We start from the raw sequence: 19,119 nt of genomic DNA, 5'->3' as shown, positions 1-19,119 counted from the left end.
TGGTCCTGAGGCCAGCGCGGTCTCGCCCCCGCCAGCTGCGCGGCCACAATTGGCTGCGCCGCGCCCACGCCGGGCGCTGATTGGAGGACGGGCGGCTCGGGCCCCGCCCCCCGCGCCCAAGTTCCGCTAGCACGTTGGGTTGCTCCCGGATTCCCCGTCGCCGCGGGGGCGGGACGGATCCCCAGGCTGGCTCCTCCTCCGGCCGGCCGCGACCGCTGACCCGCGGGGCGGGGCCCGGGCAGAGAGTGGCGACGCTTTCCTCGTCGGGGAGCGCGATTTTCTCCTGATTGGCTGACGGGCGCCCCCCCTGCGTCGGCGCCGCGGGCCAATGGGCGGCGGCGGCGGCGGCCCGGGGGCGGGGCCCGGGGGCGGGCGGAGCCGGGTTGGGCCGCGGCGGCGGGGCCGTCTCAGGCCGCCGTCCCGCCCCTGCCGTCCGGCCGCCGCCGCTGCCGCCGCCGCCGCCCGGGGCTTGGTTGAGGCGGACGGTGGGTCCGGGCCCGAGTGTGGCGCCGCCGCCGCCGCCGCCGCCGCCGCGCGGAGGGGGCCAGCGGGCAGGTGAGTGCCGGGGCGGCCCGACTCCCGCGGCGAGGCCGCCGCCTCCCCCGCCCCGGCCGGCGCCCCTCGGCCGAGGTCCTGCGCGCGCCCCGCCGGCCGGGCCCGGGGCGACCACCGCGGGCGGGAGGGCTGGGTCCGGGGCCCGGTCGGCTTCGACCCCGCGCTCCGGGGGGGGGGGCGCCCGGCCCGGCGGCGGCAGGTGCAGCTGGGCGCCCGCCGGGTGGGGCCCGGGGCGGCGGGGCTGCGTGCGCGCCCCGGCCCTTCCGCCCGCCCCTCCCTGCGCCTCCGCCCGCCGCCCGGGGTGCAGGCGGGGTGGCTTCTCCGTTCCGCCCCCCACCCCTCGGCCGCGCGCCGGGGCGCCCGGGGACCCGTCCCTGCGCCTTCTCCTTCACTTCCCAGTTACAAAAACAGGCGTTGAAAATAGGTCATGTCCCTTCCCACGCGCCCTGGCCGTGCTCCACACGCCCGGCGCCCTCCTAGGGAGGAGAATCCGGCGCTTTGGAGTTTGTCCTTCGGGCCTCGCGGCCCCCGGCGCTGCCTTTTGCCCCCGCGTGCCCCCGGGTTGGGGGGGGGGCTGGAGCCGCAGGGCAGCGCGCCCCACGTGCCGACACACGTGCGCGAGCCCTCGCGGGGCATCCGTCCGCTTTGCCAAACGACGGCGGCGTGTCCCGGAGGCAGACGCGCTTGCTGTGCGTTGACAGGTCACTCCGGCTTCGGAGACGGAACCGTCGGGCCGCGAACCCGCCGCCCGGCTCGGGGACCGATTCCCCCAGCCCGGTGGCGCTTGTCACAGCCCTTAGAGGTGGACACCGGGATGCGCCTTGTGTCGTGCACGAGTGGCAGCCCCTCTCTTCCCTTCCCCTCCCGCCCGATGGCCCCGCTGGTATCTCAGAATTGAAGACAAAACAAAACAAAACAAAAACGAGGTAATAATCTTGCAGAGGTTTTTTTTTTTTTTTTTTTTTTGTAACTGTTTTAAGGCAGTGCATCTAATTCGAGAATACAGCCAAAGCAGGAGCAGCTTTTCCACTGTTGAAGTTTGTTGGGGGCTTCCTTGCCTGAGCCGTGGTACAGATCAGGAGTCTGTCTCGGCTCCGTGCATGCAGGCCCGCCTTACCAAATTAGTCCCAGGGACTACTGTGATTGATATTCTGGTCAAGTTCCAGCAGTTTAAGGAGGAGTTTTTCTCTGGCCGGAGAAAGTAGTTTGCAGAGCCAAGTCCTCGAACAGCTACAGAACGACCTCTTTTACTGGAATTCCAAAACAACCTCAGTTTTTAAGCCTCCTGCTTTCCCCCTTTCTGTCTGCCCTCCTTTCTCTCAGCGTGTTCGGGATTGTGAGGTTACTGTCTGAAATGCAGCTCTAGCCCGAGGGGGGTGGAATGGTCGCTGCTTCTGCTTCCCATCCCTTCCGTTTGCTGACCATCCCTTCAGTTTGCTGACGTCTCTCGGCGCTTTTGTTCCTGGCACGGGGGAACGGTGTTGGATTTGAAGATTGAAACATTCATGCTATGGAAATGAAGGTGTCTGTTTAGTTGTGTCCGTAAGAGTGCTGGTAAGATTGTCCTCGCGAAAGTAACGCTGAACTTCTTTTTCATGTGGTGAACATTTAGGCCTACATAAGACTACGTCTCGAGTAGTTAAATCTTTGCGTTGGAAGACACAGGAAAATGAAGAAGATGTTAAAGGTCGCACTCAAACACCTTCCCATTCTAAAGTTCTACCGCTGGAAAACTGTGTATGAGCGCTCACAACAGCTTCCTTAAAAGTTGATGCTTTCATATCTAGAACAGCATGGCAGTTGACAGCTACGGGAAAGTGTCAGCATTAACGCAGCAGACACCTGCTGATAGTGGAAATATTTAGTAGACAGTTACTGAATTCAGTAAAACCAGGTACACAGTTTGTACCATGTGGAATTTTAGCAGAAAAAGGAGTAAAAAATCCTGTTGGCGGGGGGGTGTGGGGGGGTGGGGATTCTTTTTTACTAGTGGTTGGTTTACTTTGGGGCTTTCCAGTGTCTTAAAAATGTTTGAATTACAGGGTCTCTTTTTTTTTTTTCTTATCTTTAATCTGAAGTAGCCTTTAGAAATGTAACTAATCATAGTGTATCTTTTCTGTGTATGTAGTTTGATGACTATCTTCCACTGGGGGATTTTTTTCTTAGTAGCTGGTTTGCTTGTCCCTGGCTGCTATGTGATGGTGCTTCTGTTGGGGGTGGGGACGAAGAGTTTCAAGTGTGTCTCCTCTCCTTGTACCTAAGTCCTGGGAATGGAGCCATTATTTTGTTCCCCAATTGGAGGAGCAGGAATCATTTATTACCATGCATTAAACATTTTTAACAAGACAGTGAATGTATCTTTATTCTTATGTCACTTTGGAAGTTGCTTGTAGCCAGTTCTCTCAATTAGCTAACGTTGTGTTTGGGCCCATTTATTGTTGAAGACTATTTTGATTTGCTCTGCATCTTTTTTCTCTTGCTCCAGTCGTAGATGTGTTGGTCTTGGACATCAGTTTATTGTGAGTTCCATTTAACCAGTTAAGAGTAATAGACTAAGGGTTCCCTGCTTTTTACATTTTTCTAGGTTTCAGTTTTGTTGCAGTCACTTGGCAAAATTGACTTCTGTACATTGGATTTCCTGACATTGTCTTATTTTCCTATTCCTAAAGTTGGAGATGTTAAATATTTTGATCTAGAAATAGAATTAATTTGCATAATGCTTATTAAAGTTAAAATGAATTTTTTAACAAAATATTTGTGTAATTTTCCTATTACAAAGGAGTTGAGCTTTTTTTTTTTTTTTTTTTAAAGTCACTTAATAGTTTTATGTTAGGAAAGCTTAGTTAGCAGAATTGGCAAGATTAGAAGTACTACTTTTGTTGTTAAATTTATCCAGTAACTCAAGCCAGAGATTAGCTGTGTCGACTCCATTTCCATTTGGGGATTTCCTCTAGGTTTTAGAAATAAACAGCTCTAAAACAAGAGGTACAAACCCAGGTATTGACAGTTTGCAACTGAAATAAATTTGGAAGAAAAATGATTCCAACTGATTCTAAAATTCAAATACCAAAGTTAAGACATTGAAATTATTTCTTACTCTAGTACTTTCTAAGTAGAAGTTAATTAATAATCAGGGTAAGCCCAAACACTCTTGGCTGACAGTGGAAGAGAAGTCCAGCTCTGAAGTTAAGATTTTGGAAGGGATCTGAGTGGTACTGATTACCAAGCCCCGAATAAGATCCTAACCTGTTATTTGCTTAGCTTCAGTGATGAGGATGTGACGGGCGGGCAAGGAAAAGGGACAGAGCAGAAATAACTGATTTCACTCTTTTTCAGATGGACTAAAGAATTGTCCAGAGAATGTAGACAATCAGGTGTCTAGGTAGAACTCAATAAATATGCAGTTTTTAGGCTTATTACCTATCTGCAATCCTAAATTTCACCTTTTTTTTTTAAGGCTCTAATTCATCAGAACATAGCAAGGTCTAAAAAGTTATAGGACTGGTTTAAAGATTTCAGTCTCAGAAAATAGGCATGGCTCTTCAATATCAGGGCTTTTCCAGTGAGCGTCGTTAAAAGAAAGTAAGGATTAGTGTTAAAAATAATCCTTAAAGTTGCTTCTGCCATATTTACTAATGATTAACAAAGTTTTCCATTTGTTGATTGTAATAACTTAGGATTGTTACATGTGGTAGTCACCTAAGTGGTTGTTGCAATTTCTTGATCCATAACCAGAGTGTAGCATTGCAAATCTCAATGTGGCCTACATGGAATTGGGCAGAAGTTTATCTGTAAGTTTTGCACATGTTTCTCATTTAAGCTGAGGCCACTTCTGTTTATTTGGACAAGGCCAGCAAAATGGGTCTATATTTTTAAACATAGATAAACCAAAGAGATAAAACCTTTACATAGCATATTTTACTACTGTAAAGGAATACTGTTACTTTGAACTTCAGAGGCAATAACCAGCCTTTCAAGTCTTTGCAGGTGGGTTGGTCTTGAGCTGAATCCATGAAACACTATTGAGTATCAGTATAGTTTGCCATCAAGGTGTGTTGGTGAGGCTCTGCCACCAACTAAGTCTCCATCTTGCATAGAATTTATTAATCTCTCTAAACTCCAGCTTTCTCATCTGCAAAGTGGGTATAGTATTTATACCTACTGTGTGAAATGTATAGTATCTATATCTATTGTGTAAGATATCTATTACTCATATAGTTAAGTGCCGGAATGGGGCAGTTATGATGAAGATGAGCATGTTGCGGACCTGCTGTAGGACACTTGTGTGGCAGGGATGATGGTTTCAGTAGCCTGGAAACAACGTGACAGCATGAAAAATTGAATTTAGGTTCAGACACTTGTTTGATATAGCATGTCTGTCTTGCAAAAGATCAGTTTATGTAACAAAGGTTTTAATTGATTCCTGTCTTACCCGAAAGGCTATGGGACTGCACATGTGTCACTCATCTGTGCATTTCAGACCAGATACTCGAGATGTGCACTTGAATGAATGTGCTCCTTTGTTTACCTGCCTCATAGGAAAGCTAGGGTAGTCTCTGGCAGAGTAGTACGATCCCCTTGATTTTGAGTTCTGGAAGGCAATTCCCATGGAGCTGTGCCCCTCTCAGAGCTCATCCAAAGGGTTTTGTTGCCTTAGGAAAAAACTGTTCACCAAAGTGGTTTTTGTCCACTTTTGAGAAGTGCTAAGCCTGGAGAAGAGAGGACTTTGTTGGGGGTGGGGGTGGGGGAAGAAAGCAGTCTTTAAAAATTTGAAGGATAGTTTCTTTTGAAAGGTAGAATTGGGACAGGTCAGAGAGGATGATGAACTTTCAAACAGGGTGGGGCTGAAGTGGTTCACATATAGAAAGGCGCAAGCAGCAGCTGGCAGTTTGCAGCACCAAGTGTGAGGAAGCAGAGGAGCACTCCCAGAACCTCTGTTCCCACCTCTGCTGCTCAGCAGCAGCAAGCCTAGGGGATGCATTTCTTCTTGACCCTGAAGTGTTCCACCTGCCTCTCCTCCCAGGGCTTGCCCTCCTGAGTTTTGGCAGTGGATAGCAAGGTGAGGCACTTTGACAACTGTCATTGCTTCATGACCTTAGATGTCATTTTCCTAAATGTGTGGGATTGTGGGATTGAGGGTTAACACAGATAACCCCAAAAGTCTCTCCTAAACCTGATATTCCGTAGTTCTAGAATCTCAAATCCTTATGGGAGGTATGTGGGTGGTTTGAAGGTAATTTCTTGACAGATACAGCTGTTTCTTCACTTAACGTTTTTCTTTTTTATTTTAGAAAGATATAATAGGAAATGATTATTCATGATACCAAATGATTCTTTGCTTTATGTGAGGTTTTTTCAACTTCCTTTAAATAGGAGCCTCATTTTAAGCGTATTTACAATTTAATTCAACAGCCTTTTAAAACTGAAACTATTGTGTATTGAAAAGTCAATCAGAAATGGCTTAAGCATTTCTAAGATTACCATATAAATTAGTGGAAAATTAGCAAAAAAACACTTACAAAGCAAAAAACATCTGTTTTTTTTAATCTCAAATTTGTGTATATCTCTCCCTATTTGTCTATTTATATGACAGCCCAAATTGTTCTGTATAGAGATTGAAATTTTACTTAAATGCAACTTATGGGACTTACATTCATCCCCATACTTAAGTAGCTCCTGACTTGAAATTAATTCCACCTTCTTGCCTGTCTCCTTGCCATGACTTCTTGGTACTTTTGAGTTGTGGCATATCAGCATCTCCTTTGATAGGAATTGGAATGATGGTTGCTAGTTATCTGCTTAGACTGGTAAAGTTAGTACAGCTCAAACTCATTACTAGGCCCTGCTAACCATGCAGAAAGCATGCATGTTTTTCATACGTGCTAGTTCCAGTTAACATGGTAGCATGCAGTGCAGGTCTGTGGATGCCTTATCAGTTTCTGTAGGACAGAAAAAAAACTGCACAAATACTTTTGGAGTTCGAGAGTGCTTTCATTTTCCTAAGCATCATCCTGTAATTGGTATATTTAATTCAGAATGTAGTGATCTGATCCTAATGGTCAGCCAGATATTTTAGTGAGACTCTTTTCTTCTTGCACAAGATTGGGCAGGCTCTCATACTCTCTTCAAGTGCGTTTACAGCTGGGTGCCTGAGGTAGGAGGAGGAAGCCGTAGGACAATTCTCTGCTTTAGTCAATCCAGCTGTAAAGTTGGGTAGATTCAGGATACATTGAAAAACAGATGCTGGGTTAGAGCTAAAATTTTCAGGATAAATTGCCAAATAAGTGTAATCAAAAATGTTTATTCTATTTGTATTTAGTTGGAAGTAACTCAGGAAAAATACAAATTGATATACTTCTCATTTAGAATTAAAAAAAAAAAAAAACCCACCACCAACAACAACCCATCCAGCTGAATCCTGTCTCCCTGTGTTCAGTGTAGGCGAGCTAGACTTTGTAATGATAGGGAAAGTAACTCCCTCCCTCACTGCCCCCCAACCCATTAGCCAAGTTGTCTAAATGTGCTTTAGTTTATTTCACCTGACTTTTCATTACGCTGTACAGATTATATATTAAAAAAATCACTTGTGTGGTCAGTAGTGTGTTGATTACAGGTGCCAGTTCGTATTAGTCAGCAATTTAAATAATTGAATATTTTATAGTTTTATTTATTTTACAGTATCTACTAAGTGGAGAGATTGTTGGGGGGCTTGCTAAATAGTTTATAGTATGTCTTCAAGAGCTACCTTTTGAGGATTCTAGAATGTGGATTTTCAAAAGATCTTAATGGTGAAGAAACATAGATATATGTGAAACTCCTGGCTTCCTCTTTCTTTTCATAGATGCCCATCTTTTGAATTATAGTTGTTTGTAGAGTCCATTTGTCTATAAGTCCTATGTTGCTTTTCTGCTTATTTCCTTTTGTTATATTTTCTTTTATTTTACTGTATACTCGGGTTTGTCTCCAGGTAATTCCATAAGAATTTGTAAATAATACCTGGTATCAGTCTAAACTTTAGGAAAAAAACTTTCAATTAGCATTGTAAGCTTCTGGGTGACATTTGGAATTTAACTTGAATGTGTGTATGCGTGTGTGTATGTGTGTGTACACGTACTTAATTTAGACGTCTTCATATTTTTCTAATATATTTGAAAAAATATTGAAGATAAATATTTGGTCTCTGTAGGAACTTGATGAATTTCTAATGGGTAGTTTTTTTCCAGTGGGGGCATAAGGATGCTCAGGCTACTGGTTTGTTCATTTGTTGAAACTTGGAATCTAGCCCTTGATCAGCTGAAATTACAATGAAAATTATTCATTGTGTGTAACACATCCCTGAGTTGTAAATGAAAAGGGTTGGTAGTTGTTTCCAATCCATAATATGGAGGAAATCTTTGTCCAGTAAAAAAGGCAGAAGGGGGTTGAATTTGTTAGGAAACCACTAAGGTTGGATTCTACACCTTATCAAATTGCATCTTAAAGTTTAGTCATCCTTCTTTAGTTTTACCTTGTTCCTTGCCCCTCTCTGTTTAGCTACTTCTCTTAGGTCTTTGAGGAATTACCCATGTTTGAGTCCTGGTTCCCCATGTCCTCATCCTTGAGGCCTGCAGTCCTGGCCTTCCTTCATTTTGTGTTCTCCAGCAGCTGGCATAGTCCTAGACACACAGACGCAGGAGATCTTATTTAATCGAGTATATGCATCTGTAAGTAGAGCCTGCACATGTGCTGGAGATGATACAGGTTGGAAGCTGTGGGTCCATGGTTTGGCAGCTGTGGGCTCTTGGCCAAGTCACAGCCATGTTTAAGCCCCCCAACATGGCTGTCATTGGCGCTGGCCTCTGCTGCCGTGGGGGGGATGTATCTGGCCAGTGCAGAGCACCATGCAGATGCCTGTGCCCCTGGTATAATGGCCCACAGAGCTTCAAGCTGTGTTTGGGCCATAACTCTTATTAGTATTATTTTTTTCCTATTGGAAGTGGACTCGTTCCTACTTTGTTGCTTTCTAAGAGACCAAAGACAAAAATTGGATTTGTGTTTATCAGAGATTTTCTATTATGAAAATGATAATGATAGACTATGGACTCCCCAAGGAAAAACTGTCTTTTAATTTCAAGTGCAAATTCTATTTCACGTATACATAAAAATTTACATTTTTGGGATGCCTGGGTGGCTCAGCGCTTGAGTGTCTGCTTTTGGCTCAGGGCATGATCCCGGCCGGAGTCCTGGGATCGAGTCCCGCGTTGGGCTCCCTGCATGGAGCCTGCTTCTTCCTCTGCCCATGTCTCTGCCTCTCTCTCTCTTTCTCTCATGAATTAAAAAAATTACATTTTTAAGAGTCATCTTCATTTTTTAACAGAGGTAGATCAATATTTAGTAAATGTTGCATTTTGACTACTGTTTTATTTGCTAGTGGGAGAACACATGAAAATGGTTCTTTGACACAAAATCTTATTGTTGTGTTGGGAAATAAAGCTTCCCCATGAGTAACACTAACGTATCCAAATATGATATCCAGAGATTTTCTTTCATTCAGCAAGTGTTTGACCCTCATCTATGTCCATGAAATTATGTTAGACCTTGTAGGTAGTTTAGTGATGGAAGCTTTGGGCCATGAGACAGTGGGCAAAATAAGCACATCAGTAACATAAACTGCAGTGGGTGAGCCCCTAGAGACTCCAGAGCTGAGCGCCAGCAGTGCAGGGAAGGTGACCATGAGTGAGGGGGGTCTTGGCCAAGGCGTAGTTCACCCTGGGGTAAAGGCATATAGACCTCAGTGATGGAGGAAAGAGTGAGGGTCAGGGAAAGACAGCCAGGCCAGGGGCTGAGGGGCAATAGGGTATGGAGAGCTAGCAGATGGCGACCGAGGCTGATGGCCTGTGGGGTGAAAAGAAGTAAATGTATCTACTTCCAGGTATGCTGGAGTTAGGGGTGTCCTATGGAAACTAGAAGGGTTGGTGCCAAACCATATCTCATGTAGAGGTAAATGCATATTACAGACATTGATGGCTGTTTAAGTTCAGAAGATTAGTTGTTGGGCTGTAGAACTGGGTACAGAGAACCCCACCCTTCAGAATCCTGAGGTCACCTAAACTAAAGGCTTGGCAACAAGCCCATGACTAACTCTGATTCCGTGCACAGGGGCCTGAGTGCGGCAGGGACCCTCCAGCAAAGCCAGTCCAGGGCAGCTGGGGAGCTTCCCAGAAGGGGGTCAGTGCAAGCCTGGTTTCTGGGAAGACAGATCAAGATATGGCCTGGGCTGATAATCCTGTACCTTAGGGAGGTTCATTCACGGGGGACAAGGACAGATAACCCCTTCACCCTAATTAAGATGATGTGAGTTAACTTCTATATGTAAGATGCTTACTGCCTCTCCCAAGCAAGCTGCTGTCTCTCCAGTAGGGTCTATATCCTTGTGGGAGGGAAATAGTCCAAAGACAGTTGCAAACGACTGAATCTCAAGCTAAGCCAAGACTTTAGCATCTGTTAATCACCTTGAACTTGGCTTGTTCTTACTGACTTTCATGAAATGAGTAGAGGAACCCAAAATTTCCTCAAGGACATAGGGATGTTTTGGCTAAAAGTTCGTGAAACATTTTATCAAGAAAAGGCAAAAAGGGGGTAGTGGAAGATATAGCTTCTTTCAGAAAATGGGGGAGAACCAGCAGATCCCTGGAATGTGCCGTGTAAAGGGGTGATGGGTAGAGTGAAGGCAGATGGGTAGAACATGGGGAGACATGAAGGACCTCAAGGGCTGTGCTGGGGAGTTGAGACCACCCTGTGAGCTGTGTAAAGACCTTATGTTGGGCAAAAGAAGCTTACATATTCGTATGTGAAGTTTCAGGAACAGGCCAAACTAAGTGATGGTACTGGAGTCAAAGTGACGGCCCCTTGCTGGGGATGGCAGTGACTGGGAAGGCGCCCAGGAGGCCCCGTGAGTGCTGCATATGTGGGTACCTCAGTGGAGGTAGTGGCCGAGCACTCACCAAGTGGTGCACTTTATACCTCCACGTGTAAAGGCTAACTGTCCACACGTGATGTGGAAGGAGATTGGAGGTGGGGAAATGAAGCCAGAAGGATGGAAGGAGCTGGAGGTGAAGGTCTTTACTGGGTGTGGCTTCAGTGACCATTTCTATAAACACAGCTCCCCTGGCCTTGAAAGGTTATGCTCCATGTACCTGCTCTCCTCAGTGCTAATTGATGGATGTGTTTGGAAATTTGGCCTGCATTGTATTTTTGTACCTATTACTTGTATCTAAAAGCCAACAGTTTTCTGGCTTAAGGAAAAAGAAATCTTGAAAACAATGGAGTTTTAAGTATTCAGTGGTAGAGTATTACTGCCAAAGGAATCTTTTGTGTTTTCAAATCACTGTGACCAGATCTTTAAGGTCTCTCACCTGCAGCAGGAATTAGACATTTTCTTAATATTCCAAGGAGATAGAAACTTTAGTAGGAGTAATACAGACTTTCACCGAAGAGCTGCCCGAAGGAGGGAATGTTTTTCTCTGGGAGCTCATGAGCACCGTATGCAGAGAGCCTGCTGTGTGCTCAGTTCTGAGCTGGAAGCTGGGGACACAAATAGAAATAGGACAGGGTGCCTCGAGGAGCCTGTTATCCAGGAGGAAAGCTCGTGTGTGAGCAAGTCTTCCAGTGCAGTGAGATCCAGTGGTAGAAGAAGGGATACAGAGGAGGGAATATTAGAGCTAGGAGGATGAGGAAGAGGTGATGCCCAGGCAGGGTTTTCAGAGAACGCAGCTTACTGAGCAAGTGACTCAAGTAGTGCAGGTTAGAGGTGGGGTGGGGGAGATAGAGGGACAGGGCACGGAGGCACATGACGACACCTGTATGAGGGACTGGGTCCCATTGGTGGTGTTTTTGGAGCCTGAAGTGCTGGAGCAGGGATGGTAGCGTGGGACAGATTTAAGTGGTAGCAGTGGCACAGAGACATGTAAGGGACAGGGACAGTGTAAGGGAGAAATGAATTCAGGAGGCGGGCAGGAGCAGGTGGCATGCAGTTGGCCACATCCAGGGGTGCGGGTACTTGGCAGGGTGCTGTTGGGTGTCAGATCTGGAAGACCTAGCTCTCCTGCCCCCTGCAGTGCCTTGTGCTTTTGCTCTGCATTTCAACAGAAGCAGTGGGGCAGTGGCTGGGCTTTAGAGTGAGGCAGATCTGAGTTCCAGTTCTAGTTGCGTCTTTTACCTGATATATGACCTTGAACAAAGCTGAAGGACTTCACCTTTCTCAGAATGCCATCCAAAAGACAAAGATATGATCTGGGGCACCTGGGTGGCTCAGTCGGTTGAGCATCCAACTCTTGGCTTGATTCAGGTCATGATCTCATGGGACTGAGCCCCACATTGGGCTCCACACTCAGTGTGGAGTCTGCTTGGGGATTCTTTCTGCTGCCCCTTCCCCTGCTCATTCGTGTGCATGCACATTCTTTTTCTCTCTCATAAATAAATCTTAAAAAAAAAAAAAAAGATGAGGCTATGATTTTCTGATACAGGGTTTAGGAAGATCAAATGAGATGTACCTTAGGCCAGTACCTGGTGGAGTGGAAGCACTGTGTGCATATAGGGTCACTGGTGCTGTTTTAATTAATGATCATTATCTCAGGACAGGTATCTACTTGCTGGGAGCAATGGCAGTGTGGAAATCCCTGCAGAAAGACCTGAGGGGAGGTAGGAGACTGTGGGCAGAGTGAAGAAGCCTGTTTGGCAGTGGGTCCTCATACTGTGGGGGCCAGTGCAAGAGAGCATGGCTGTCTCAGGCTCACTTTCCCCAGGCCTGCTAGGAGAAAGGGAAGGTCCTGGACCACCTCATCAAAGTGATGTTCTCACGTTGTTTGAAGCCTGGTACAAAAAAGGCTTGCAGGCAAGGCTGAAGGGAGAGGCCAAGCAAGCCCATCCCTGACAGTGCCTAGTTTCTGTGGTTCTTTCTGCAGAGCTGTATTTGGAAGGGTGATTAAAGCCCTTCCAAGGGGGGGGATATGGGGGTGGGTAAATAGAGGAAGGGGTTAAAAAGTACAAACTTCCAGTTAAAAAGTAAGTCACAGAGATGTACAGTATAGGGAATATAGTTAATAATATTACTGTAACACCTTGGTGTGGTGACAGAGGGTAGGTAGACTTGTGGTGACCACTTTGCAGTGTATACAAATGTTGAGTCACTATGTTGCACACCTGAAACTAATATTGTATGTCAACTACCCTTAGAAAGAAAAAAGAAGACAAGAAAAACCACCACCCTAAAAGAAAAGTCTGTCTTTCTAGACCTAAGGGTAGTTTTTGTTATTTTGGGGTCAGGTTCAGTCCTTCCCCACAGAGAGCCTGAGATGCAGAGAAGAGCAGCAGGCGCTCCAATTGGGCCGCGCCTTCACTCTTGGCAGTGGGCAGGTGCACGTGGGGAGCATCCTTCCTTCTCCTTTAAGATGCTAGTCCTTCAGTTCAGGAGAAGGTGCTTAAGCTCTTCCTCCTTCTACCCACCACCCCCCCGCTTTTGATCTCAAAGCAACTAATTCCTTGCTGCAAAAGTGTAGATATTCTTACCAGTTTTTTTTGGTTCCAGGATGATATACGCTGTGTATCGCACACTGTTTTGGAAGGCTTGTTAGATACATAATAGTTACATATTATATTCCACACATTATATACACTCACACACATATATATATGTGTGTGTGTGTATGTGTGTTATATTCCACACTTTAGGGACAGAAGAAATATCCTGGCCTTTTGAGGTTCGTGGTTTTCTATTTTAGTGCACAGGGTCCGTATTTGCATGGTTTTAGTTCCAATGCTGTCAGGGCTCATGTACATAGTGGGAGAATATGTCTTTCAAACCGTACATCCCATCCCTCATCTCCACACTACAAGAGTCATTTCTTTTTGTAGAAAGAAATGGGTCAGAGTCTACTTTCTGGTTCCCCTTTGAGGCTACATGTCATTGTAAGGGCTCTGCAGAGTAACATTATGGTGTTGGTTATTAATCAGTGTGTGGATTGCTCCAGTAGCTTCTTGGCTGAGTGTTGTCCATCTTTCTGGGCTGTCATCCTGAGGTGCTTCTTCCTGGAGGAGGCATGCTTGGGCCAGATTCCTCAGGCAGAGCTATGGCCCTCCTTTGCGGTTGGGGGGGGGGGGCTTGGGGGGGAGGGGGACAGGACTCACTGGGCATGATTCACCCCCACTGCTCCCTGGCCACTTGAGCCAGGCATATTGCCCCCTGGGATTCCCCCGGGGACTCCCTCCTGCTTCCCCCATTCCTGTCCTTGAGTGTGAATTGCCTACCCTTTCTTCACACATCCTGATCCCTCAACTCTCTTCTAGGTACATCTGAGACTCATTGTTACAAGGCATTTTCAGATGAATGTCATTTCACAGAGCCTGTGCCCAGCCTGCTGTCACCTGCTGTCATGTCTCACTGCCACATCTGCTTGTGGGATGCTATGGTCACTTCTCATGTGGGAGGGGGGTACAAGGCTTGGGGGTGGTCATGGTGCCACGTGAGGCCTCATTCCAGTGTGGAGTCTGCCGTCACCTTTCTGTGAGATCCTGGGCAAAGCACCTTGAGATTTCCAATGAAATAAAGCTGCAGAGTTAGAGTAGCTCTCTGAAGCATCTGTGAGCTCCCAGGAGTCCTCAGCATTTGTCCTGAGAAACGAGTTTGCTGCTTGTGGTACAGTTGCTCTTAATGGGAAATGATTCTTCCAAAGCAAAGTGGGGAGAGAATATATAGTTTTTTGCACCCACATGGCAGTTTGTGATAACACGTGTGTATACAAAATCGTATTTATCTGTGTAGTGTCATGGAATAAGCATTTTAGTCTACACAGTAAAATCTGCATCACTTGACAAATTCCAGAGTAAAATTTGCCTCTACTGTAGTTTTTGTATGTGAAAAGGAATGAACTTTTCTTCTAGAGACTACAAAGCAATTATTTTTCATTTGATAGCCTCCAAATACTAATATTTGTTACACATTTCTTTTTCTGGATGGAAACTTTAGGATATGGCACACATGAGCTATGACGTTAACATCTTGGGGCTATGCCACTGCTGTGCTGATTTTCATTATTTGATTTGATTTTTTTGGAAACGTAATATTTTTTGTCTTTTTTTCTCTCTTCTCTATAGTTAGAAAATGGGTAAGAAGAGTCGAGTGAAAACGCAAAAATCAGGCACTGGTGCTACAGCAAGTGTGTCGCCGAAGGAAACCTTGAACCTGACTAGTGAACTGTTGCAGAGTAAGTTCCGCCTGGGCTTCCCACCTTTGCGTGGGGCTGTGCGGCTTCGCTCCTTTCATCCTCAGGCTGCGCAGGACAGTCTCTGGCATGGCGAAACAGGAAATGAGACAGACTTGGGTTCAGATCCCAGCTAGTTAGCCACATGACCTGGGCAAGTGTCAGAACTTCTCTGACCCACCATCTCAACCCCTTCTGTAAACCTGGGGGTGTTGGTGGTGGGCCAGATGAAACAGTGAATGTAAAGCTTTAGCATAGCCACCCAGAACATGGGCTTTCCTGGGCTCCAGTGGGCAAGGACCTACTCAGTTGACTACCCCAGACAAATCATGTAACCCCTCTAAGGCTTAGTGTTTACAGCAGTGGATATGGACCATTTTGGGAGGGTGAGGGGCATAGGATCTGTGGCTTGTGAAGGTGTGCTGTGGCTTTCAGACCCAAGGTGAGTACAGCAGGCCTCTCAGAGAGCAGACCTTTGGAACTCTGCCCCCTTGTTAGAATGGCTTCTCTTTATTTTTAGTGACTCAGTAATAGTTTTCCAATTTCTTGGTTCAAGGAAATGAAATACCAAGTGCATGTGCTTGCTTTAATAAGTTAGTACAGATTGGTAACTTCTTAATTGTGAATTTAAATTGATGCTACGTAGATTTCAAACTTAGCTGTGGTCACTCAATTAACTAACTACTTTATCTCATTTTCTTTGCCCATTATGTTCAGATTATGTGACAGTCTAACCTCCAAATAAAAATTAGCTTTCTTTCCCTGCTAGAAGCAGGCAGCAACCAAGTTGGGGTCAGGTTCTCCCCAAGTGCTCCTATGGACCCCTCTGGCTCTCAGAGCAGTACAGGACCCCATAGAGCACTGAGGTACTGACCACTTACCACCCTCCCCCCAGCTTGAAGACAGCCTCTGTCTTCTTGTATCCTAGGGCTGCAGTCAGTATTTGTTGATGGAAGAATGACTGGTTAACCTTAATAGTTAGGAGTCAGCCCGTGGGTTAGGGTTTGCTAGTGTTAATTATTTACCACATACACTCTTTTTCCTCAGAGAACAAAGGTGGCCATGGGAAGAAGGCTCTTTCTTTAAACTCATATAGTTGTTTAGAAAGGAAAGAGCTTGCTGATAGTCCAGGTGCCCAGTGCACAGCCTTCCCAGACCATCAGCACCAGTCTAGAATGCTGGTCTTCTGCTTCTGGCCCCACAGCAGAGTCTCAGCTTCCTTTTCAGCAGTGACTCTGCGGTCTCTTTTTGTGACTCCCCCAGAGTGCTTAATATAGAGCCTTACACATGGATGTGAAATGTTTGTTGAGTAATTGTCCTTATGTCCAATTTAACTGGTTCCTTTAGAGAGCCATTGTTCTAGGCTTTAACTAGAAAGAAATGTTGACTTTTAAGATTACCTTTTTTTTTTTTTTAATCATTTCTAAAAGAGTTTTCAGGGAAATTTTTAGCCTAGTTTTTTAGATTTTCCCATGTTCTGAGGAAATCTATTCTGAGGAAAATTTATCTGAGCAGCAAGAGTGAGATAGTTGCATGCTCAGTGCTCACACTTAGGTACAGGGGTCCCAGTGTAATATGTGGCATGTGGAGGGTTCAGAGCATGTATATGCTTGGAAAAGTATGACTGGTTTATGCTCCTCATGTTTATTGTCATGGCTGTGGTATCTTTGTCTTTTAAAAGTAAACCAGCAACAGTAACAAAACCCCAGTCCTCTTTGTGCTGAAGACTAACTGGTTAAGTTGAAAGCAAGCAGTATTTGAGTGCCATGGCTTTTGTGTTACAGAATGCAGTAGTCCTGCACCTGGCCCAGGAAAGGAATGGGAAGAGTATGTGCAGATCCGGTCTCTAGTCGAGAAAATACGAAAAAAACAAAAAGGTACATTTTCTAAACAACAATCATATTTTAATAAAATCCTGTAGACACTTGGCACAAGTTAGACAGATTTGGAAGTTAATGAAGGTCTCAGTGTCATTCATCCCTGTGGAAGGTCACACACAGGGGAAGGGGCTTGGACTTTGGGAGAGACATATGGGGGAGCTATCCCAAGATCTCTCCCATTTCTCAGGCGCTGCTACTTGGTTTGGAAAGGTTAAGAATGTGGAGCTGTAGGGGAGAAGTGTTTGTATCTAGAGGCTAAAATAACACAACTTTTGCGGTGCCTGGGTGGCTCAGTTGGTTAAGTGTCTGCCTTTGGCTCAGGTCAAGATATCAGGTCCTGGGATTGAGCCCCACATTGGGCTCCCTGCTCAGCAGGGAGTCTCCTTCTCTGTCTCTTGCCCTCTGCCCCTCCACACCACTCATTTTCTCTCTCTGTCTCTCTCAAATAAATAAAATATTTTTTAAAAAGTCAATAAAAATGACAAACTTTATTATTTTTGAAATATATATTTAGATGCGTTTTTTTATATTGTGTTTCCTTGAGGGTTTGAGGTCATGAGTGATCAGCACACAAATATACACTGATTGATTAATGTCTTAGCAAAATTTACAATGAACTCAAACATATCTTGGCTAAATAAGAGATGTAGTTCTATTTCTGAAACTGTTTTTACAGGGTGTATTCAGTAGGCGTCTTAATGATTCTCAGCCAGGCCGGCAGCAGGGCCAAGTGTCAGCTTGAAAAAGCCTATTCAATATACCTATTGTTTTTGTTCTGTAAAGCACAAAAAATAAAGATTGGTATGCAGGGCCACATGGAAGGTGGAAGGAGAAAACAGAATAAGGAGCCTGCATTTAAAAGGGTGAGCAGAACCTTCTTAGGCTCCATTTTTATTTAATGCCATGAAAGTGAGTCAGAAGAGGGTTTGTTTTATTTGCTCTGTGAGGTTTTATTGCTCTCCTGTGTACTTCTATAAACATTCAGTCTTTAGCTTAGATGGTCTCAAACCCCAAATGATGACAGGTTCCTTTATAATGTGTTTCTTTGCACTAAATGGTAGACTATGCCAGTCCTGGCTCACCAGATCTCTAGCTGAACAATTTCTGTATGTCCTGAGTGTCTGTTGTTAGTAGAGAATGCTAACTACAACTCACACTAAGGTTAGAGCATTCCTGAGTTCTCAGCAAAGAGTGACTCTGAACAGAATCAGTTTTCTCCATCTCCAGTATGGCACAGCATGGTGCCCGGCACTCTTGCTTCACAGATCAGGTGACCATTGATGGTGCTTGTTGGCATGGCTGCAGGCACCTGGGCTGGGCTCCACACCCTGCTCCTCATATTCGTGAAGTTCTCGTTCCTCTCCTTTTACTCATCAGATAAATCTTGGTTTTTCCTCTACATGGCTTTTCACCTCTCTGAATATTTCAAACATGCTGAAAAGTCCAAAAAAGAATACAACGCCTAAGACTCTCCTACCCAAACCGAATCAGTCCCACTGGTCAAGTTCTCCATCCTAAGACTCTCCTACCTAAACCAAATCAGTCCCACTGGTCAAGTTCTCCATCCTTCCCACCTGCTGGTCTTATCCCTGTCCCTTCCTTATTTTGTTTTCATTACTTGTTTTTAAGAAATCAATGTTGCAGATGTAGCTGAAACCCCATGCTTCTATCCCTCGTTGGGAGTTTGTTTTGACTGGAACTATTTCTCTAGTTCATGTATAACTCCATAAATATCAGTGGTAGCAAGCGGTATTTTAAAAATCAGAGCACTTGAATTTTTAAAGATTTATTTATTATTTTAGAGAGATCATATGTGCACGTGTGTGCAAGTGTGGGAAGGGACAGAGTGAGAGGGAGCATCTCCAGCAGACTCCCTGCTGAATGTGGAGCCCAACGTGGGGCTCAGTCTCATAACCCTGGGATCATGAACTGAGCCAAAACCAAGAGTCAGACGCTTAGCTGACTTGAGCCACCCAGGTACCTCATAGCATTTGAATTTTTAAAAACACAGTATTTTATTTTATTTGTAGTTACATATGATCCAACTCATTCAAACTGTTCAACAGAATTTGGTTGCAGAGCTGTCCAGTTGTGCTCTTACACTCGGGCCTGTAGTGCTCCTCCTTACACACAACTCCTGTGTACCTGTCAACTAGCGATTTCTGTTTCCTGGGTATTTTGTTAAAGCAAAGCTGCCTACGAGACATGGCCCCCTAGACTTAATTTGGGGTGGGGGGTGTGCTGCTATGCGTGAGCTGGTGAAGCTCTCTCCTTTCTCCTTCATCACCTCACAGAGCCCACCAGTCAGTAATCCTACGTCCTGGGGTCAACAAATTCTTCTCTGTAACTGACAGGGATTTAAGGTTGTGGTTCACCTTTTCTATCACTGTGGATTTGTACTGTGACTGGTGATTTGTTTTTGTTTTTTTGTTGCTTTGTTTTTCTTT

At 45.5% G+C, this 19,119-nt stretch overlaps 1 protein-coding gene across 5 annotated transcripts in view; it reads left to right on the top strand.

Annotated features, from left to right (window-relative positions):
- The window catches only part of SETD3 (SET domain containing 3, actin N3(tau)-histidine methyltransferase), a 79,953-nt gene that overhangs the window by 634 nt on the left and 60,200 nt on the right, over nt 1–19,119 (top strand). The window contains exons 1-3 of one of the 5 annotated variants that reach the window (XM_072762271.1): nt 379–555; nt 14,686–14,795; nt 16,577–16,669. In XM_072762271.1, the coding sequence (XP_072618372.1) occupies nt 14,693–14,795; nt 16,577–16,669 (196 nt within the window). In that variant the 5' untranslated portion in view covers nt 379–555; nt 14,686–14,692. Of the gene's footprint in view, nt 1–378; nt 556–1,033; nt 1,482–1,797; nt 2,110–14,685; nt 14,796–16,576; nt 16,670–19,119 lie in introns of those variants that run through there. The other 4 variants (XM_072762272.1, XM_026012555.2, XM_072762273.1 and 1 more) reach the window with 4 other exon arrangements.

Source organism: Vulpes vulpes, chromosome 6 (genome assembly GCF_048418805.1).
Source record: "Vulpes vulpes isolate BD-2025 chromosome 6, VulVul3, whole genome shotgun sequence".
In the NCBI taxonomy this organism is placed as follows: domain Eukaryota; kingdom Metazoa; phylum Chordata; class Mammalia; order Carnivora; family Canidae; genus Vulpes; species Vulpes vulpes.
The sequence above is the reverse complement of the archived record's forward strand: the minus strand, read 5'-3'. Positions and strand labels throughout refer to the sequence as shown.